The sequence below is a fragment of the Eublepharis macularius genome, chromosome 19, assembly GCF_028583425.1.
Source record: "Eublepharis macularius isolate TG4126 chromosome 19, MPM_Emac_v1.0, whole genome shotgun sequence".
NCBI classification, from domain to species: Eukaryota; Metazoa; Chordata; class Lepidosauria; order Squamata; family Eublepharidae; genus Eublepharis; species Eublepharis macularius.
In genome coordinates, this window is record NC_072808.1 from 1,185,589 (window position 1) to 1,209,339 (window position 23,751).

Genomic DNA, 23,751 nt, shown 5'->3' on the forward strand with positions numbered 1-23,751 from the left:
CAAGGTTGAAGAACAGTCAAGAGCAATGGCATCAGTTATTGGTTAGAAAATGTTAAGACATTTCCTAGAGTTATGAAATGCAGCTTAGGTGTTCACAGAAAAGGAGGATAGGAATATCAATGGATGAAGTTCCTCCAGTCTAACGAGCCTCCCCCCAGCTTTACGGATCCCAATGAAGTCAAACATGGATAAATTTATCTACTGCATTTTTGCCTCGGCATTCCTCTAAGGAGCCCAGGCTGACATACACAGCAGTTGTTCTTGTTTTATCAAAGTATGTTAGCCTGATAAGAGCAGCTGGCCCCATGCCCACCTATCAACCACAAGCTAGATGGTGGGTAGAGAGCTGAACCTGTTTATTCTCGACCCAAGTCCAGCACCTGTCCACCATACAGGCTGAAGAAATTAAGCACGATACAAAGATCACTAGCCTGTTAGTCAAAGCGTTTGATACTTTCCACCGTAGCCTTTAAGTCCCAGACATGCCTCCTGCTTGGGCGGCCATTTAAAACCTGGCCAGCAAAGCTGGATGAGCAACAGAACCACAGATCCCACCAGGCCCTACCTTGCTTTTTGTTCCCAGAGGACACAGGGATCTCATCTAGCATTGCTAGAGATGAAGGAACAGTTGACTGGCTGCTCGATGCGGATCTGGAGAATGGCTTGCTGGGGCTCCTCCGCTCATGATGCGCTCGGAGAGACGGGGTGTTCTGGGCAGACTTTGGACTGAAGTCTGCTAGGCGGTTTTCTAACTCAAATGTTGCTGAGGAGGAGAAAAAAGTTCCCAAACATCAGAAAGGTCAGATAGGGAGATGTGACAAGATAACAAAAAAGCAACTGTTTTGGCTAAGCTTACCTAAACTATTCCCCCCCACCTTTGAGAAGTTGAATCCATTCCCTGTCCACAGCATGGCCCCAAACCCCAATGAGAGTCTTTGGATACGCCCACCTTGCTAGAACCTTCTTGGTGCCCTAGCTTCCTTCCCCATGTCATCCAGCCCCCATACTTTGAAGGGAGGCTGCCCAAGGCTAGATGAAGGTTAGACAGCTATAAATATTTATTTTATTTATTTGCTCCCAATTTATAACAGCCTTCAGCTTGCGGCCACTCCCAGTCCTACCCCCGCCTGGGAACCCAAAGCAGTTCCAAAAGGTCCAGTTTACCTTTTATCTGTAAAAACTGCCAAGCAGCAGACAGGTGGTACGGGCGACACAATTCAGACACAACTCTCATTATTAACAGATATTTAACCACAGGGACTGACAAGACAGCTTTAGAAGAGGGGGAAACAACAACCCCCCCACCCCAACCCCACCCCCACGCAGCAGAACTAACCTGCTCGGTCAGGCCCCTCTGGAGCAGCAGGTTCACTTTCCTCCGACTCTCTGGCATCTATGGAAAGAGTATCCAAACCTTCGCTGAGAGAGTCCACAGATTCTGTGTCATTGACTGAGCCGTTGACATGGTAACCATTGATCCCGCCCTTCTCGGAGGAGGCTGCAGCCTGTTCCTCTTCCGCGGACACAGGTTTGCTGGGGTCAAGGGGGCCGGCACTTGATTCTGCAGGAGGTTTTGGTTTGGTTTTCTTCTTTTTGTTCTAAGCATTCACGTATCCGCCCCGCCAAAGAAAAAGACAGTAAATTCCTGATGAAACTTAAGTTCATTCTTCGGATGGGTGAGACTCAACTACCACATGCATGCTAACGGTGCACAGGTAGATGCTGTAGCACAGGGCAGCAATATGAATACTGCTCTCAATTACCAGTCTGAACAACTGGCTATACTCCAGGCTGTGTGCATTCTATAACGCTATGCATGCGGCCGAAAAGCTATACAATGAGCCCCTGAGTTTGGAATCAAGCTGAGAATCTCAGCTTTCAGTTTCTAGCCCTTGCGATGGCAAAAGGTGAACTTGACAGTGTGAACAAAATGCCTTGTGAAGTCACAGAAGTCAGAGATACAGTTGAATAAGACTTCCAGTAAGCAGAGAGGGTGGGGCTTTACTATCTCATGCATCTTAACCCTTCCCAATAACTAGCAGAAGGCAGAAAGAATTGTGCTTAATTCACAGCATTTGTGCAGGTCAAAGGGGTCAATTTTTTTTATTTGAGCTATATTAGGAAAGATCCTTGTCCTTTTAAAAGGGCAGGGTGCACACAGCCTTTGCTATACAAACACTCTAGGTCACTTATGGGTTCCCTCTCGTAAGTCCAGATTGCATGAAAGAGATTACAGAATATGACTAAGGGGTCAATCCAATTTTATCCTTGCTTCTACAACGTCTGACTTTGTCTTCGTCTCCAGCACCCACTGGCGGCAAGCCATCTATAGGATTTATTATGGCCCTTTTGTGGATTCCTTTCTGGTTTACTATGAGGATTACAATCTGCTCCTGGAACAGATTATCTATAAACAACCTTATTTTAAGTTTGGTTACCATCAGGCACCTGGCAAACTGTCCCAAGATAAGCAGTGAATCTTCCCAACATTCAGACTCAAATGCCCTGCTCTGATTAAAGAAGAGGGCACAGGCAAATGCGAAAAAGTCAACTTGCACTTGAGGAAGGAAACGAGAGAGCTGGCCAAGATAATGAGCTGGACAACAGCGGCAGGGACAAGCCCACCGGAGACGGGGCACTCCAGGGAGGAAGCCACTGCCAGTGAAAAACAGGGCACTGCGGGACAAGACAAAGAGGACTCGTGTGTGTGGGAAAAGTCAGGGAAGTACAACATGCGTGACTGGATTAAGCAAATACACGACACACAGGCCTGGCATTCCTCTGCGGAAAGACCATTCAGAAACTGGAAGACTACCCCTTACCCTATTAAAAATTATGTAAGTCTGGAGTGAATTTCCTAGACTAACTGGGAATAACGACAGGGGGAAAGGGAATCAAATGTATAACACTCATACCAGCTGAAGTTTGCATAATCAAGACTGTAAAGAGAATCGCAGGTTTTAAGCTTCATTTCAAAAGCTACTTGGTTGTACAGGAGACCAAAATCAGCAGATCACGACTTTTAGGCAATCAACGTAAAAGCCGTCCTCTGGGCAAAGATGCTCTTGGCTGCATCCCTGTTATTTAATCGGGAGCAGCGCAGGGAAGTGGGCTTAGCAGGCCAACACAACACACACCCTCACAAGCAGCGGTTTCATGTACAAATCCAGTGTTACCTTTTTCTTGCCTGTAACTGTCCATTCTTTCAATACTGCACTGGCACTGCCTGCAAATTAAAATAAATGTAAAAGCATAAGCAGTAATAGTTCCAAGTTCTCCTCATGCACCCACCGTAGAAACAAGCTCGACAGACAAGACAGCTGCGACGTCTCCGAGAATCTGTTTTCTATACAGCAACATCTAATTCTCACTCATGGAGCAACATCCTACACGTACAACTGACCACATTTCACCAACATTTTACACTGGTATGGGAGGATGGCGTATGAGTGGGAAGAAGAGGAATAAATTTGCCTCTGCCCAGGCAGAGACAGAACTGTTAAGGGCCTTAGATAAGAAAATCAAGGATTATTCCAAGTCTAAGAGGAAAATGATGATTCTGGGTCTGCAGAAACTGTTACAGGCCAGAGTCAGGGGCAGCAGAATGAATGCACATCTTTAAAAGGGTGTTTCACAGGAAGCCTAGATCTTGAGGAATTAAAATTGATATTTCTAGGACACAGCGTAACTGGTTTAGATGTAATAGATTTTGTTTAATGGTTGTGCAGTGCCATTTTAACTTCTAATGTCACTCAAATACAGTACAATTGTCTTTTCAAAATAAATCCAAAACAGATTCTGAAAGAGGGGAGGTGAAGAAATCTATACTTAGAAAGAGGAATGAAACTTATGCGCTTGGGTATTCCAGGAAACGATGACAAAGGCCTCTCCATGCAATTAATGCGATACAACGAAAGATACACCTGGGATTACCACTGAAACAGGTTCATACTCGGTTTCATGTTATGCATTCAAAATATCAGTGTTTGTGAATCTACATAAACTTATACAAATGAGTCACACTGAAAAACAGAATTTGGAATTTGAAACATATTGCTACATAACACAGACAATGTAAAGCCCAACAGCTAGAAGAATTTGTCCACATTCTTCCAAAAAGAGAGTTTCTAGTTCTCACAGCTAAAAGTAACACATAGAAGAGTACTGGCAGTTCATGTTCAAAATTTAGAAATGACAGACCATTTGAGTGCCCCTACAGATATAGCTTATTTCATACACACACCTAAATTTTGTGCAAAACGCACTCACTGTACACCATCCCGCATGAAAATTGCAGGAGTATCTATTTTCTACAATTATCCAATTATTTGCATACCCACGGAATACAAAATCTAAAACAGGCTTCTTGTTGCGATCCCAGTGAAAAGAGGTTATGCGAGATGTTCACACGACGGTTCTACACTCGTGGGCATGTTTACCCCCTTGAAGTAACCCTGAGGAGGAAATAAACGGGTCACGAGGCAGGCCTCTTACAGGGTTGCCAGCCTCCAGGCATGGCCTGGAGATCTCCAAGAATTTAAACTGATCTCTAGATTAGAGAGATCGGTTCCCCCGGAGAAAATGGTTGCTTTGGGGGGTAAACTCTGCCGAGGCCCCCTCCTCCCCAAGCCACTCCCTTCCTAAGGTTGTATCTCCAAATATGAGAAATCTCCCCACCTGGAGTTGGCGACCCCAACCTCTTTACTCAGCAGTCACATTCCTGAAGGTAGAAGCAGCAGCAAGAACGGGAGAGAAATCAGAGCCCTGCTGGAGAGCACCCAAGAGCTACGGAGCCCCACGTTCTTTTTACCACAGAGGCCGGCCGGCCAGACGCTTCTGGGAAGCCCCCCCCACTCTACTCCCGCCCTCATCACGCTCTCTCGTCACAAACGTTATTTCTTATTCCATGTCCAAATACAGTACGCGTTTTGTGAGAAAATATATAAATCCTCGCCGATACCGAAATGCAAACGTAACAGCATGCTAACTGCACAATTATGTAGAGAGGGCAAGCGAGGTAAGGTGCCAGTAAGCTTGCTCATTTCACACTACTTATTCCAGTCACCTACTTGAGGTTTTGCAGCCTCCCGTCCAGAACTGCCTGACTGGAAAACTCACCTTCCATAAAAGCCTGCACTGTTCGGTCTACACAGTTATCAAAGTGCTGCAGCACTAGTATGATTTCATTGTTGCTGCGGTTGGGGACTATCGCTCGCACGGCAGTGATCTAAAAAAGAGAGAGATCCAAGTCACACATTAACCAGTTGCTTCCAATTGTCAAACATTCTCCCTTACAGAGGAAAAGAACTAAGTTTCTGTTCTCCCAGCCAATGTTAGTTTCATTTCTGCTCTGGGAACAGCCCACTGACATTGTTTTCTTTGGCAACATTTTTCTGAAGCCCATCCCAGAGCAAGCAGCAAGTATGTCACTGACGCTGGAAGCTGGAAGCAACAATCAAGTCGTGCACTTAAGCTGCTTCTGTGAATTTTGTATCCGGAACCAGTAAGGCTGGATTTTCAATAGCTGAACAGATAAATAGGAGTTACTCCTATTGCAATAATGCGCCACTTGCCAGGAAGGGAGGGGGGGGGCAGATAACAAAGTGTAGAAAGGCTCAAAAACTGGCCTCTGGGAAGCAGGAGAGCCGCCATACACCCAAGTTCCTGTTCACAGGAGTTTGTAACCTCCCTGTCACCTGCAAACCAAAATGTCACTTCAAACCCTTAGCTAAAGAACCTCTCAGGAATTGCTTACCTTTTCTTTCATGTTTTCAAAGGTACCTCCTTGGGCCATCACAGTATTGGACTGCACATCAAAAATAAACCCTGATGAATCTGAAGAGGCATAGAGAAGTTAATGTTCAGAATGGAAGAGACTCATAAGACATAAAACTCTAGGTAGAGACTGCACTGCATGGCCATAAAAAGCAGGTGGAGGATCTGCTTTGATCCCTGAAAGCAACTCTGGCAGATGTACCGTGGGAGGTATGTAGAAGATGAAGCCGTTCTGCTCCCTGAACCTTTTGGTACCTGTACGTACGGCTTTCTTACAGAACGCTGAAGACAAAAAGCCCTGACCAAAAGGCCCGAATCAAAGTTTGTCAGGAGCGCTTGTGACTGACCAGTTCTGAGAGTGAGAAGCTCAGCCTGGCTTATCGCTAGACATAGCCAAACTTTTCACCATCTTTTCAGGTTTTACATGCCTTCAGTGTATCCAACGGGGCCACGCTAAGGACAGTTACATCTTTCCACACCCACTGTTTTCCAAAGGTGCAACTTTGCTTGGGAAGTCAGGAGAGCTCTGCCTGTAAGTGAATGCCTTAATGCTGTTTCTAGAACAAACATCACAGGCGGGACTGGTGCCACTACAAGACAAAAACGACATTAGGGTCTTTTCACATACCCCTCTTGGAATGCGATGGCTGTTCCTTTCACTTAGCCCGCCCCCATTTCCAGTTGGATCAGCACATAATGAGGCTGTTGTGTGTACTGTGGTCCCTGAACCCCAAACTCATCGGCTTTCAGCACTGCCACCAGTCACAGATGAGCTCAGAGCATAGCAGTGGCACACACACACACAAAGCAGCTTGTCCACAGCCTGACTGAAAATGACAGCAGCACCAACCAGAGGTGACCATGCAAGCGGCATAACGCTTATGAAGGGGCGTGCGACATCTGCTCAGCTCCTGATCAGTTCCGTTTTATAAGGCTGTCGAGTTGCTCAAGTACTGCTTTATTAGCCAGCCTGGGTGGTGGGGAAGGGAGCAGACGACACAAACACAACGAAGAAAACGTAACCACTAATTAATTTAGTGTGGTATCAACTGCATTAACTAGAGTAGTCCAAAGGCTTTTGTACGACTGTGCTAATCAGAGAGCAACTTGCGGTCACCAAACCTATGTACAAGAATCCCTCTCGGGCACCTAACCTTTACTCAATATTTAATGTCATCTCACCCTCCTGGATGTGCAAACTGCACTGCAACCCGTTAATCAACATCTGCCAGCTGCTGATTCTGATAAATGCAAGCCTGACTTCCAACAAAACCTTTGTTTGTTTTGCATCTGGTCTTGCAGGCCAGAAACGGGTGACTGCTCTTCCTAGAACAAGAAAGAAGCGGCTTGATTATTCTAAGGGTCTGATTCTGGCTTTGAGAAATCCTTTAGACCTCTGCGGTTGAAAGTGTCAGCATGATTAATTTACAACCGCCTAAAAATATAACAACTTGTGTTATGACTTCATAAAGAGCAGTTTAGTTATGATTACGTATGCAAAACATCAGGATCATGGTATCTTATGGAAGAAGGAGAAACAAGCTATGTTATATATTTACACCACCTTTAGAAAGTTTCTATTTGTCAATTAACGAATCCTTACATGTTTGATACTATATATAATGTACATAACTATGTTTACTACATGTATAACATCTTACATCTCTTGTGTAATTGGTTAATTTTGATTTCAAATAAACTTTAAAAAATTTTTAAAAAGGAAGTATCAGCATGAAGTCTCTGGATTTGTTCTCTCCCCTCTGCCTACTGCTCAACAAAAGAGACACAGAGGAAACCAGCTGGCCGTCACGGCTCCCAGAATTTTCGGTTAAGGATACAGGAAAGTCTGTATTTTTTTTTTAGATACAAGTTTGTCGCCATGTCTCCCAGCTGCAAAAGTTATTTCTCACTCCTGACAAAAGGTGTTCTGAAGACTTCCACGTGGCACAATGTCAGGACACTGCGCTGACACTGCTGTGTTCTGAACAGGACAAAGGCCGCAACATCCAGCCACGCATCCACTCATCAGCTCAGGAGTGCCACCTATCCATGCTGCACGTATGAGAGTGGAGCTGCATTTTACATTTAATTCTGCCATCCTTTTAAAAGACCCCTCCCCTCTTTTCTGAACATAACCACGAGGAGGTGGTTAAACCTTTCTTCCCTGGCCATTTCCCAACGGACATAAGTTGCCAACAGAAGGAAGGGAGAAGGAGGCAGTTTTATTCCCCCCCCCCCTTGCTGAGCACCCCGCACCGCAGGGCATTTTCTTTGTGAGGCTCTCCTAAAACTCCAAGACGATTTTCAGAGCAGACTGCCTGGAGGAGGAGGAACTGGTAAAAGATCCACTCTGCCAATTTCTGTACACTTTTCCAGTGAACCCTAACCCTATTGATTTAAAACAAACATTTCCATTTTTTTCACATGCTTCCTAAATAAAAAGTAAATACTAATTGGTAAGTTTGTTAAATACTTAGCAGTATTTTTCTAAGATATAATACATTGCTTACAGCTGCTTATATATCTCAACTGGAGGGACCCAGTCAGAGGAGGGCATTCTCAATTGCAAGACATCAAGCCCTCCCCTCTGCAGTTCTAGAGGGGCAATACAAGAAGTTTCGGGTGGAAGATGGGTTGTATCCTTGTGGTACAGGGGAAATTGAAACTATAGAACATGTTTTATTACATTGCCCCTTTTATCAAGAAATTCGCATTAAGTCTGTTCCCCCTATAATGGGTGTCTTGGAACATCTGGAAACATAGCTGTTCATAAAGGTGAAAAGACTAGCTCTTTTATTGTTTGATTGTTGTACTGAAGAAAGCCTATTGTTCAAGATGTAAATACACAATAGTGTGAACTTCTCTGCAAACGTCAGACCCTCTACTGATGGCAGAGCCCCAGGGATTTTATTATTACATTTCTAGCCTGTACTTCTCTAAGGAGCTTAGGGCAGCTTGTAAGAGTTTTTATCCTTTCAACATGCCTTGTGAGGTAATTAGGCTGGACTGGTTTAAGGCCTCCAAGCAAGCAACACGGGAACGCAGAGAACACTGAACTCTCGCCTCAGTCCAAGTCCAGCGCATCACCCAATGCACCACACTAAATCTATGGTAATAATACAGCCTCTGCCGTAATCTTTGAACCTCTATTTAGATAATGGCTAAGTCAAAGAAATTACAGTTTACAGTTAATTTCTGAAGCACTCCAAATTAGTAATTTCCCCCATTAATAAATGTTTTGCCACTTAAGATTCTAAAGGGATTGCCTGGATTTCTACTTATGATAGCATAAACGTGAGGCGATTTTTACTGTACTATTTTATTTAGTTATGTTTCTGTCTGAGACTTTCTGTCTGAGACTCAAGAGGGATTACACAGCGCAAGTCAATACAGTCAATACGATGGGGCATTCAATAATCAATGTAACAGGAAAAGGGTTGCAGAAATCTGAAAGCAAGCTTAAACAAAGTTTAAGTATTAACATGACATGTTACACAATGCAGAAATTATACAGTAAGATAGTACATCTAGCAAGCAACAGATAGTACACGCGATAAGCAATGATATAGTCCACAGCCCCTTTTCCTTCACTGAAGCTTCTTTCTGAACTGTTCCCTTGTAGGATAACACTATTACATGTATAGAAGTATCCTGCTTTAAAAACTCAGTTTTGCAGTTTGCAGAAGACCAGGAGAATGGGAGCCTCCCTGAGCCCCTGAGGCAGGCCATTCCACAAGGCGGGGGGGGGGCACAACAGAGAGTGCGTGTGGGCAGGCATTTGTTGATCTTGCCCCCGCAAAAGGCCCTGCTCAGAATAAAGGGAGGGGTGGTCCTGCAGGCATGAGGGTCCAAGGACATGAAGGGCTTTTTATGTGATCACCAGTAATCTGGAGTTGAACCCAGTAACTGACAGGCAGCCAACAGAGGGACTGTAGTACGGGAGTCATATGCACGCTCTGCCTAGCTCCCGATAATAACTGAGCTGCAGCATTCTGCGACAACTGGAGTCTCTGAAGGAAGACCTACGTAGAGTGCATTACAGAAGTCTAGCCTCAATCCATGGATCCAGGTGGCCACCACATCGGCTTAGTCAAGGCAGGGGGCGATCTTCTGCACAACACCAAATGGAAAGAAAGCAGTTTTTGCAGCCGCAAACTTGTATCTCCGGCGGTAATGCTGGATCCAGTATAACCCTTAGGCTCCTGTGCGTGCGTTCTCTGTTGTAGCTCCACCTTCTGGAATGGCCTGCCCGACGGCTTTTGGCTACTGGGCAGAACTGAACTGTTCAAGAGGGCTCCTCTATACAGGTAATAGGGTTATACTGTAACAGAATGGTGTGCCTGTTGCTGCAAGCAGGGTCCTACGATGCAGCTGTTGCATTGTTTAATGTCATGCAATACTTTTCCTTTACTTCAGTTCTGTTTTCAGATCTCAGGCTAGTTTCAGATTTCTACAATCCAAATCCTATTGCATTGTTTATTGGATGTCTCATCCTGTGGACGGTATTGACTTACTCTGTGCAATCCACCTTGAGTCCAAAGGGGAAAAAGGCAGACTAAAAATAACCTAAGTTTAAAAAGGCCGGCCCATAAAGAACGCAGAAGAGCCAACGTGGCTCAAGGGCCTCAGAATGCATTTTCCATACAGAATTCCTTAAAGAACTGTTCGGGCAGTACAAGCAAAATCGACTTGAGTGGGGACTGGCACAACCCACGAGTGACTGCAACCCAGGGAGGCTTATTTCTTGGTGAGTAGAAGGGCATCCTCCATTAAAGGCACTCACAAGTTTAGAGATAACACCTTGAAGGGGGGGGGGAGAAAGGTAGAGAAGCAATCTCTTACAAGAATTTAGTTGGCAGAATTCAAGCTTTCAGTAGCCCTAACCTGAAAAACAGTAATGAGTCCAGTAGCACCTTTAAGGCTAACCCACTTTAGTGTAGCATAAGCTTTCGAGAGCCACAGCTCTCTCTGTCATTTCTTGTTGTTTATTATTTCATAATGGCTGTGTGAAATCCAACAGCATCATTAAGTGGTTTTTGTGAATAGGTACCTATGAATGAGATTGATGGATTTTTAACTACCGTGTGCTCTTTGACAAATATTTTATGAAACGGGTCACATGAGGTTCTAGATAACCCGTCGGAGGACCAACCTTGGGATTTCACACAGCCATTATGAAATAATAAACAACAAGAAATGAAATAATACACAACAAGAATTGACTTTATTTCACTGGAACTTCTCGCTCACTATTGGACTGTTGCTATTCAGGACCTGTGAAATAGAACATGCTGAGTTGTTACTATGCACTTGCACTTTAATAATTGTATGTGCAATGAATTTGTGTAGCAGTTTGTAGCACCAGCACTTTATTATTCTGTGGTACCTGTATTTTAGCAACCGTATTCATGGTTTTCCATATGTGAGTTGTGGAAACAGTTTTATGAATTGTTGTTTTAGTGTATATGTATTTTACTGTGTAATGTGATTTATGTATTAAATATACGATTGTGGTTGTTAGTTGGCACGTCATGTGGTTTTTGCTGTTACAACTTAAGGGGTATTAAGACAAAAGGGGCACGTGTAAGAGATAAAAATTTTAAAGGTTAAATATTGACTGGTACAACAGAAATATTTTGTTTTCCAGTTTTCATAACTAAGTAAAATAACTACAAGATGCTCTGCATGTTCTGTCAAAGGTAGAGAATTCAAGTCAACACAGAACAGGCCATTCGAAGAAGTGGATGCTGGTAAAGACGTGAGCATTACACAAATTAACCCCATTAACACCGGAATATCCTTTGAGGGGGTTAATTTATACCTATCTAGTAAATTCTTGCACGGAACAGTCTAACCACTTGTTGAAGCCCTCTTATTGGAGCTTGAATTTTAACTGAATTTGGCCCCATCCAAAACAAATACATTTATGTTTTACACACACGATTACAATGGCTTGAGTGAGCGGATGAAAAATAGTTGTGATTATAAGGAACATAAAAACAAAAGCTAACACAACAGAAATACATTTGGATAAAGATCTTGTGGTTGTTAGTTCTGTTGCAAGGGTAAAGTCTTCCAAGGTAAAGTTAGAAAAGACAAAGGTGGCGCGGCAATGCAATATCAGATCACATTCTGCTCGTACAAATTCCTCTCCCTCTGATCAAAACAGAAATATTATTTTGAACACAAAGAGAGACTTTTTCCACTGGACACTGAAGGCTCGAATCATTTGTTTTAACTCTTTATAAAGATAAAATGACTTCATTTAAAATTAAGTACAATTCTTTTGCAGTGAGAAAGCCAAATGAAAACAGATGTTTAAGTTTCTATAAATTACACACAAGATCACCGTTACGTGCCTGCAGTGTGCAACTCTTTTACAGATCACCATGTACAACAGTTCCACACATCTGCGTTTCACTAACAAGTCTTAAATCGTCAGTTTCCCAGCACAGATACGTACAGCAAATACATTTACATGAGGACTGAACAGAAGTGCCTACACGGAACTGACTTCTGTGTTACATCTGCAACAATCCAGCAACTTTGCCAGTCTTCATGATCTAGGTTGGAGATTCACCAAGTTCCTACAAAGACTATATATTTATTTAAAACGGCACCCATCTTTCTTTCAGTGAAAGTAAAGGAGAAGCAAATTATAAATACATATAGTCAAGCTTGAAGGAACAGGAGGGGCAGCCCATGCAAAGAACACTGACTTGAGGTAGGACTGGCCTTCATAGTGCTATTACACAGGCCTGGAGAAGTTCAAAGCACCTGGCTGCCCAGGACTTTTCTAAGACTTAGTAATTTCCTAAGTTGTGTCAGCCTTGAATAGGATGGGTACCTACCAGGGATCCCCTTCCTCCAGTGGGGATGGGGGATCCCCACTCCCAGGCTCCACTTCCCTCTCACATGTCCAGTGGGGGGGGGGAGGTGTGAGAATGGGCCTGGGAGCCCTGCAGCATGCTCCCATGTGCTCCAGAGCATTTTCTCATCGCATTGGGAATGACATCATTCCCAGCATGACGCATCTAGCATCTGGGGCCAATTTTTCTCAAATCAGCCGCATGCGGGACTCATTGCTTCCACGTCACACCAGGAACGATGTCATTCCCGGCACAACAGGGAAGTGTTCCAGACAGTGTGCGCACTGCACGCACAAAGTGAGTCCACACACACACACACACACACACACACACACACACGTGTGCACTGCTCTCTGGCTTCAAGCCCGACAGACCTGGCATCCCTATTACCTACAGATACTTGATACTAGCTTTCTCACTGATGTCACGCTTGACAAATCCGCACTGTTTTCCCAGTCTCTACATCCGCAAAGAGAACGTACAATAATTTTTTTCCTATTTTGGTCTTTACACATTTTCCTAGCATTACCAGAAAAAGCTGAAAGCTACCTGGGTGTATTTAACACACGAACATGGATTGCTGGCAGCATTCCCTTGTCTCGCTTTCATCTACCACACACAACATTACTAACTGATATTATTAATTTCATTTATACCCCACCTTTCTTCCCAACGGAGACCCAAAGCGGCTTACATAAAGTGGCTCTCCTCTCCCCTATTTTATCCTCACAACCATTCTGTAAGGTGGGCTAAGCTGAGAATGTGGGACTGGCCCAGTATCTCCTAGCAAGCTTCCACGGCAGAGCGGGGATTTCCACGTGGTTCTTCCAAATCCTAGTCTAGCATTTTAATAGCCTGGCAAAGTATGTCTGACTTGCTCAAAGCTTTGGGCTGGATATAAACAAATATTATTTGTAGAATATAAAATATTAGCTAGTAACTTAACATAACCCCTTCACCCGCCTCATATTTTCCCACATTACAGCTCCGTCTATAATTAAGCATTTAAATACAACTTAAAATGGTTTCGTCGGGAACCACGTCTCCTTTTGGACAGAGTGCTGCAAGCCTTTCTTTTGCAGAATGAATAATACTTCTCAAACCAATTCTGCTGTAGGAAGGAGTATCCAATCGGTTTTATGGTCTCTGTTCTAGAACAGCTTGGCTTATGATTTATAGCAGAAACTTTCAAGGAAGTGACAGAGGCACCTTGCCAGCTCCAAGGGGCATGTTCGCAGATAAAGACATGAACTCTGAGCCTGCTCCAAGTCTTCTCAGAGATCACAAAAGGGAGACTCAGTGTATCAGCAGTTGTCATACTGGATGGTAATGGACTAGCAGAAGCCTAGAAGACTGTTTTAATTGTGTAGCATTAATTGTGTAGTCTTTCTTTATCCTGTTTAAGCACCTCTGTAAACTCTTCCATGTCAATAGTGGCTATGGGTAGAGAACTCCAATACCTAGGAGAAGTCATGGGAAGTCATGGCTTCTGCTATGTTCAGGAGAAGTGGGACCAGGTACACTGGACAGCCATTAACATTAAGGCTGAAACTAATATAAGTTACATTAAATATGTAGCCACCGCTAACAATTGATGCTTTTAACATTTTTATTATGCTACTTTTAATGATTCCAAGGGAGGCTTTTTAACTGCTGCTGTTTTACTCATTTTAAAAAAAAATAGCTTTACTTAAATTATCATTTATTCAGCATTTTATTCATTGTAAGCCATTGCGTTTTTAAAACAATAGAATTGTAACATCTTATAAATAAAAGCATCAGTCACCTTTTAGTTCCCACCTCCTCACTTGCAACATCTAGAAAAAAAAAAACCTGTGTTTCAATGTCACCACTTTCAACAGCAAAACTCTGCTGCTAGCAAAGTACGCCTATAACATTAGGACATGGCTAGAGTTTGCTACATGCTGCAGAGCAGAAGGGGAGAATTAGGTCTGCAGCTGGCATTCCCAGTAGCATGTATGTAGTTAAGCAATGCCTTAGTTCTTCCCCCAAAGGCACGTTCAGTAAGAGCATCCTGGCAAATCCAAACCCACTCTTCTCCGGGGACTCAAAAACCAGCACTGGATATGCTATTTGAAAGGACCAAGTGAAATGCTCATGAGTTAGACCCGTACCCCTGGAACAATCTTGACGGAGCACTAGCTGCTAAGTGATGGCACCACATCCAGGGAGGGAGATTTGGTGACGGATGCAGATCTTGCTGGGGAGAGAGGTTTTCCAGGAGAGACAGAGGCACCTTTCTGCAACCTGCCTACTTCTGGTTAACCCACAGCTAAGAGAGAGACCACTTGCGCTATCACTTTTTGTTGACTACTAGTCCAAGAAATTCTATTTTGGTTTTTTCATTGAGGCCCTTTTTCCTTTAAGGGCATATTCGAAGGATCTTAGGGAGACAATGTGTTGTGATTTAAGAATCCCTGACCTACAGAACTTATCTTCAATCTCTGACTAAAAAAATCCCAAGATAACCAACAAAATCTCAAATGCACAACACAGCTTATTATTTTGCTCAGATTATATGCCAAGTCTTACCTTTTTGGTTTTGCTTCTTAGACATAATAGATTTTTTTTCCTGTACTTAGTGTTCAGTTACACAGCAAAGAAACTAGAGTCCCTCAAACTGAGGGTGGAAGGTGCAACTCAAATGCTGTTTTGCATCAAGGCAGGAAATGGTAAGTATCTGGTTGGAGGCTGCAAATCTCCAACTCCAAAGGCAACAGATGTTGTTAAAATTTCTGCTAATATGATTGCAGATCACCACAGATCCTTCTCCTCAGCACCAATCTTCTGTCAGGAAGCACAAACAGACCAGTTCATGACCAGCTGTTTTTCAGAACCTGGAAAAAGTAAATACACAAAAATACATCTTGTAAGCCTGCCATACCACATCTGAGCAACAATGTCCCTTAAAACCTTAGACTTTTAAAAACCTGAAAAACATGCTGCCTGAAGAGAACAGCTGAACCACAAGTCAACAAAAAACATCATCATGAAATTCAGTGAAGACTCGGACAGACTTTGCCCTGCATTTTAAACAGAGTGCAGTTCCAGAACTATAGTTGGTGCATGAGGGCAAAAGGAATTCTGAAAGCACAAAGGCACTAAAAACGATTAACTCATTAACAGAAGCACTAAACGCTTCCAGTAGCACAAAATCATTATTTCCAAAAGTGCTGAAATACTGGACGATCGTTGGCATAGGAGAGAATTCTTGAAATTTCACACTTCTTGAAGAATGGTAATGTAAGAGAGAGTACGCAGTAATATAATGCAATAGAATATGTGGTATGAAAATAAGCAGAACTGAAATATCATAATGCTCTTTTATAGAAGAAATTTTTTCCCAGTTATAAGCACTTCACATTCTACTGTTTAAAACAAACTTGGAACACAAAGGAACCAGCTAGAAAAATGGCTGCTCTGTTGCCTTGAGCAGTTTTGCCAGCATCACTTTCCACTTTGCTTCCTTGAGCCAGAACCAGCAATTGACACTGTCAAGCAAGACAACAGGTAAAAAGGCAAACAACAGGGAGCGATATTAACGATGGAATAAAGAATTCCCTCTGTGGGTGCAGGCTGGCACAGCCATACTAGAACAACCCCTGTCTTTCCAAATGAAACCCGCAAGCAATGTTTGATCAAAACAAAAGCACAGCAGTGGTAAAAGGATACTTTCACGTGTTTCATAAAATATCTGCAAAATTACCATATTCGCTCACTTTTATACTTTTGGCATGCTACAAGCATTGCAGAATTAACCCTGGATTTTCTCCTTCCCCATCAATTTGTTCATTGGTTGTTGTGGGTTTTCCGGGTGAAGACCACGGCAATACAGCCCGGAAAACCCACAACAACCATCGTTCTCCGGCCGTGAAAGCCTTCGACAATACAATTTGTTCATTATTTCTACTCAACGCTGCAAGTCCTATCATATTCCCTGGAAAAGGAAAGTTAGATGAGACAAAGGGGTCTGTCTCGCCACAGACTGCTCTTCTGATTAAGGGGGTGGGGGTGAGGCGCTCCTAATTCAAGAGTGTTCAGATTTGCTCCCTAATGTAAAAGGCTCCAAGGAAAAACGCAGCCCTGATTTTCCACAGTGAATTTAGAATGCATTTGCATTTCCATAGTTCAAGAAACGCACGCTCGTCTGGAACAGAAGCATTTATGAGGTCCTAAAACAGAAGCTGTGCAACACACAAATAAATGTTTATATCCAGTTAAGGATAACTTTTATCTGAATGGTCTTTGCATTTCTAATTCCATCTTTTAAACAAAACCTATGCATAATTGACCTTAGAATAATGGGGGTCAAGGACAAGCAGATCGCAAACCAAGTGTTCTAAAGACATCCCCACATAATTTACAAAGTCTAGGGGAGACTGCAATGCCTGAAAAATGGCTAGCAGCTAATAACAGTGTAAAATAAGAGTTGCATAAATGATATATATTCAGCCGCTCTTTGATGTATATTGACAGCACCAACAGCCTTTCATTCTAAAAGAGGCAGAACCCAATCCCAAAGTTAGGCTGCTCTATCTCAGCACCGCTGAACACACAGCGAGCCTGTAAGACGCACCTGCAGCTTTTGTCCAGGCTTAAAGGCATCCTCCTACCATCAAGGTTTACCCAACGCTGTTACCACTACACCTGCTGGCTCTCTTATGTAAGGGAATCATACATGTAGCTCACACAACGGCTCGCACAGCCAGCAGCAACTTTTTATCAATGGCATGCCTAACAAGCTGCTTCCACTTCCAACTGCATGCTGGATTTCCTTGTCCTTACATACACAGAAGAGAAAGATCCAGCAGCACCTTAAAGACCAGGCTTTCAAGAGTTAGAGCTCCCTTCGTCAGATACAAGGAGTGGGAGAAAAAGGGGTCCTTATAATCCAGTAAGAAGGTGAGAGGGGTAAACTGGAGTGTTAGGAAGCTTGCTATAATACATGTTGCAATTAGCTTCACAGAGCCTGGATGTGAACTGCAGAAAATTAGTATCTGTAATGTGAGAAAAATCCTATGCCAGCCCTGGAGGATCAAGTGTTTCAAATAAAACTCAATTTCTGCAATCTCTCATTGTAATTCTCTTTTGAAGTTTCTCTGCTCCTCTTAGGTCAGTGCTGGACTGAAGCGTTGTCCCACTGGTTTTTGAATGCTGTGGTTTTTGATATCAGATTTATGTCCGTTCAAGTGCTAATTTTCTGCACACTGCACCCAGGCTCGAATAAGCTAACTACAACATGTATTTTAGCTAGCTTCCTGACATTCCAATTTACAATACCCCCCCTCCCACCATGTGCCTGGATTATAAGAACCCCTTCCTTTTTCCACTCCTCATTTCTGTGAAAGGGCGCTTTGACTCTCAAAGCTTGGAAATCTAATCTTTAAAGTGCTATTGGACCTAAATCTTACTCTTCTGCTACAGACCAACATGGTTGCCCACCTGAAACTATGTTACGTGCATAAATGGCATATTTTGATTGTAGCTCAACTTTCCAACATTTAGCATGGAGCAAGCCATGTGATAAATTATTCCAGCCACCCGCAGGGTAGTTGCCCTAAAGAAAAGCACACTGAAAGCAAAGTAACTCTTGTGAGGCATAATACGCTATCTCTGGTACCTCCTCCAGTAGAAAAGCCTTACGGGGAAGGGACAGCGGGTTCAAACAACCACTGAGCTCAAAGTCATGCACTGTATCTTGCCATGCTCACGGAAAAATGAAAAATGGTTTTCTATTTTCAGAGAACCCATCATTTAATAAACCGTGATGAACTTTTCAGAATGTTGCCATTACTGTGTAACTGCAGCTCCTGCTCAGAGAAAATGATTCCAATTAATCTATTTTTACATGCATAGCTGATTCTGTGGAAGATCAAGAACTACCTAAGCCATGAAACAAACATTCATGTGAAATCAACCTTCAACTCCATGTTGATTTACTTCATGTAAAGCATTAATAATTTACACAACGCTATGTTTACACAGCACAACCAAGTTTCATAAACAAAAACGAGATACTTCCTATTTCCGCTAGTTTATAAACTATAACTGGCAGTGAAGAAGACAAAAGAGGGAAGGGAGAAAGGAGTAGGGAATAGCAAGAGTGAATGAGAGAAAATTTAGACTCATACAGCGCTTCTTCCTCAAAGGGATGGATGCGTGAGCATGGTCAGTACTTAGCAATAAATCCTACAAGATACAAGAGAAATAGAAAAATATAATGGAGCTTAAATACAACATTTGTTTAGTAATCTATTGCCTCATCCATAGTTTTACCAAGTCACTTTAACACAGGTACCCAGTAATTTTTAACATAGGTACACGACAGGAAGCTCTTGATTTGACAGAAATCCAACAGCATAAAAGCATCCTTCAAGGCTCATGTCTCTGGGTGGTTTTCTGTGAAGTATCATAAAACCCCATTTTTAATAATTGTATTTGATTATTTGCATGTTCTTATACTGTAACTAAGTTGATGGCTATTTCAGTAGAATAGAAAGAACAGATCTCTTAACACGGAAGCTGCTTTACAAAATCTGAGTACTGGTTCAATCATAGTAAAGCATTTTTCAGTCCCACAGATTTCAGCATGAAAAATTTAACCACATGCTTGACTCTCCCACGGAAGCCACTGGGAGTGAAAGTATTCAGTCTGCGCTGGATCATACACTTTAGTCTTACTGGCACTCCAATTAACCACTGTACACTCGACTGCGAACAGTATAAAGCTACCGTGCTCCAAAGGCAGGCAGAGTTTCAAGATTCTCAAACACACGAGATTTTACATAGTCCTAGAGTACTTTTATGACACTTCCAAATATTTCTACAAGAGTGGAGCACTGAGGCTTTTAGGGAAAGCTTCATAATGATGATTTTGCATCACAAAGTGATTTAAGTTGAAGCATGGGGGAAGGGAAAGGAACCGCAAAAACATTCCGCATCTGTGAGTGAAAACGGCAATCAGAAATTGAGCTATGGAAAATAATTGATTGGCCTTGTGGTAGTAGAACACAGGATAAAAACTAAAGTTTATCGTCATTATTTTACATAAGGCTGTTAATAAACTGGGCATAACAGTAAACACAGAAATGAACACATATACCATTATCTGAGTGAAGCAGACCCTCCACAAGAAACCTTGATGTTAATACTAAAGGAATAGCTTTACATATCATCAGATTCACATATTATGACTGGCCAAGTTAGCCAGCCAAAATTTGTGGTCACGAGAGCTTGACTGAGAATACCTTACCCACCGTCAAGCCCAGAGGGGCACCACTGACTGACACTGTGTTTATGTGGAGCTTTAGATACTTTCAGAAAGCGCTTGTCTTGCAGCTTTCCAAGAACATCCAAAACTATCACAACTGTGGGAATGAAGTCCACAGCTCTTCTCCCATGCTGCATTTACTTGCTGACAATTTATTATTGCTCCTGGTGAGATCATTTGATGACCCCTATGTATTCTCCCTCATTCACTAGCAAGGCAAACGACCAATATAATCGAAAAGAGTCCAGTAGCACCTTTAAGACTAAGCAACTTTACTGTAGCATAAGCTTTCGAGAATCACAGTTCTCTTCGTCAGATGCGTATCTCACACCTGACGAAGAGAACTGTGATTCTCGAAAGCTTATGCTACAGTAAAGTTGCTTAGTCTTAAAGGTGCTACTGGACTCTTTTCGATTTTGCTACTACAGACTAACACGGCTAACTCCTCTGGATCTATGACCAATATAAGATGCCCTCCCTGTCTAGTCTTGGAGAAGAACACATGAAAAAGTATCAATCAATCAAGCGCCACACAAGAGATGGCCAAACATACAACAGTTCAGGAAAATTCTGCCCTGGTGACCAAGAAGTAGCAAAATGGACTTTGAAGAAATGTCAATTTGTGTGTGGTGAAGGACTTCCACACATATTGGAAAAATCATTTGGCCTCAAATCAAAAAATATTTAATATGAGTATGAGAATAGATTTTAAAACCTCTGAACATGGTCAGACCCCAGGGTCAGACAGCACCATGTTCTACGTTGCAAACTGCCAAGACTGCCTTTGGTAGAAGTACGTACTTTGGTGAAAAGAACAAAAGAAACTTCATCAACATCTGTTTACATGAAGGCCTATCTCATTCTCCACAAAGGTTGCATCCCATAAACATGTATATGTTTAAAATACATGTATATTTAAAATAACTGTGTATGCACAGTAAACATGGCCTAAAAGAAGAGAACTAGCAATTGATTTCCTAGAGGTGATTCTCTCATCACGGGTAGCTATTTAAAAGTTAGTGCACCATAAGCAATTGTTTACCACCAGATGAAGTAGCCTGGTGAAAGAACGGTTTCAAGAACTAGGCTCCAATGACTCTGTAATTCACAATAAGCAAGTCTGGCTCCAAGAACAGCTTGAACTATGAATATCTACCTTACGCTGCAAGTAGGCCCTCTGAGCTGTTTCAGAACAAGAGCAGGGTGCAGCAAGTGTGACAAATTGCACACCACCATGGGAAAGTGAATTACAGCAGATCATTTCCCCACACTCTCAAAAAACAAAGTTCACCACTCAATTTAATAAGAAGTTAGAAAAGAAAAAAAAAAGCGACTGCTATTTCTGACCAGGAGAACTCTCCTTTCTTCCCATCCCATCATCGCTTTAGAGCTGTGAATACATTTAACCATATCCTGTTCTCTTCATAAAGTCTGCTACTCTGATTTTTGTCATCCTAGACCTCCAGCATTGCTTATTGGATGTCTCGTGCTATTTGACTGCATTGTTCTATACTGTGCAATCCGCCTTAAGTCTTTGAGAGAAAGCGGACTATAAATGAAGTAAATAAACAAACACTCTACCCTCAGTACTAGTTCAAGAGAAGGTATTACTTGAAGAACCACTAGGGGACTTGTTTTTCTGGGACAAAAGTAGCAAACATTTCTGTAGAGGGCAAGACAAAAATATAAAGTGGACTGAGAGCTGTAGGAAAATATGTTCAATTTTCTGTAAGAAACAGTAATTTTGCCAATGGTTCTAAGGTCATTCCAAAGAATCCTGTCACAGTCACATTTGGATGCATGCTTCCATTGATTACCCGCATTCCTCATTTAAATGTATTCTGACTACCATCATGCACAATCTTTAGTTCAGAAAATTTCTATTACCTATAAGAATACTCTTCTCTCTCTCTCATTTTGTCTCCACCAAGCTTGAACAACACCATAAATGTTATGTAGGAGCATCTGGCTAATTGGCTTTTGAGTACTATAGTCCCTTAACAAGCTATTTTAGTCTTGTTGATCGTGTACAGAGGAGTCTTTGTAAAGAGGACAGTTTGTAACTTACAATTATTCTCATAAACATACATAAGATATAAAGTTTACCACCCAAGTTGTAAACATCCTCTAGAACAACTGTTACCCCCCCAACTTATATAATTATGCCTTTGCAATCAGGGAACAAAAGTATTAGGTTTTATATTAAAAACTTCATCAAATTAGTCTAAAAATTCAAAAGCCTGTGGTATTTTGAGCTGATCAGCTATACTTACAAGCTACAATTTAAAATTTATATAATTCTTTTACACAACACTTTAACTGTACAAAGTAGTTCGATGTTTACATTACTCAATCTTAATGACTCTTTCTTGAAGGTAAATTTCACTAAAATCTATGGGACTTGCTTTCCAGTAAATATGGGTAAGACGAGGCTGCCCAGCACAGAACCTGCTAAACTCTCCCAGATCATTAATTATGCACATATGTTCAAACTTCTGATCATTTTCCACCATGCAGATAGCTTTACAACTGAATCTGAAGCCCTGACACAAGCTGCACACACAGCACACCATAACTGCAAGTTATATAGTAAGAGTAGCTGCTACTCGTTAGCCGGCGGCTGTCCCAACAGCAAGTCTCTGTTCTGCCTCCATTGCTCTTATGCCCCCTCAGCTTTTCCCCTCCCTGCCCCCCTGCCCCTTTCAAGCACTTCATTACATGGAGGCATTCCTGCTTTCCAGCCTCAGCCACTCCCCCCAGCCAGGCTTCGCACGCGGCTCTCGGTGCCCCTCCAGGACTAAGCGATTTCTGTTAGAGAGTTAGGAACCAGAGACCTCACCACTATGTTGTACTGGATTCCTGCTAATGCTGTGTCTTTGTGAACTTGTATCTATTCACCCTATGGCATCGTTTACGGAAATGTTCTTGATATTGACTGTACTCATCGCACACTGTGCAATCCGCCTTGAGTGTCCGTGATGAGAAAGGCAGACCATAGAGGACATAAATAAAAAATAAAATAAACACACAAAGCAAAATCCAGCTGCAAAACAAACCAACATTTCCCCTAAACTACCTCTACTCCACCCAGTCTCCTGTTCCCCACCACTCTCTTACACTTTACATTCCTAAGAGAAGCCTTAATTTCTAAGAAAACGGCTGCTGAGGCACAGGTTCGTCTGAAAATACCCCACTCCCACCCCTTTTCAGTGAAAGGCTTAGTAATGTCTGTTGGGTCAGTTTCAGCTGGGTCTGCAGCAGAAGAACAGGATTTGAGTCCAGGGGCACCTTCGAGACCGACAGGATTTTCAGGGTATTTCCAGAGTCAGAGCTCCCTTCTTTAGATACGTGACGGGAAGCAACAGTTAGCAAAACCAGCAAGGGCTGTTTCAAGCCTCTCCCCCCCCCCCCACCCCCATTAATGGGCTTAGAATCACAGAACTGGAAGGGACCTCTAGGGCTATCTAGTCCAACCCCCTGCACAATGCAGGAAATCCACCAATACACCCCCCCCCCACACACACACACACCCAGTGACCCCGGCTCCATGCCCAGAAGATGGTAAAACACCACCAGGCTCCCTAGCTAAACTGGCCGGGAAGAAATTGCTACTGACCCCAAGGTAGTAATTGGCCTTACCCTGGGCATATAAGAAGGGACCACGAGAACTAAGCACAAACTCTCAACTTCAACAAGTGGGGTAGTTCAGCTGGGTAGGCCTGTGATAGAACAGCAAGACATGAATCCAGGGACCCTTAGAAACCCACAAGATTTTCAGAAGAAAAGAGCAAGGGTGCAGCAGCGCCTGTAAGACTA

At 42.7% G+C, this 23,751-nt stretch overlaps 1 protein-coding gene across 2 annotated transcripts in view; it reads right to left on the minus strand.

Moving 5' to 3' along the window:
* The window catches only part of SPATS2 (spermatogenesis associated serine rich 2), a 38,178-nt gene that overhangs the window by 13,518 nt on the left and 909 nt on the right, over nt 1-23,751 (minus strand). Inside the window, exons 1-7 of one of the 2 annotated variants that reach the window (XM_055003316.1) lie at nt 15,198-15,232; nt 14,431-14,461; nt 5,756-5,835; nt 5,119-5,227; nt 3,177-3,226; nt 1,337-1,598; nt 566-763 (exon numbers count right to left, since the gene is read on the minus strand). In XM_055003316.1, coding sequence (XP_054859291.1) covers nt 566-763; nt 1,337-1,598; nt 3,177-3,226; nt 5,119-5,227; nt 5,756-5,835; nt 14,431-14,461 — 730 coding nt within the window. In that variant the 5' untranslated portion in view covers nt 15,198-15,232. Of the gene's footprint in view, nt 1-565; nt 764-1,336; nt 1,599-3,176; nt 3,227-5,118; nt 5,228-5,755; nt 5,836-14,430; nt 14,462-15,197; nt 15,503-23,751 lie in introns of those variants that run through there. The other variant, XM_055003317.1, reaches the window with a different exon arrangement.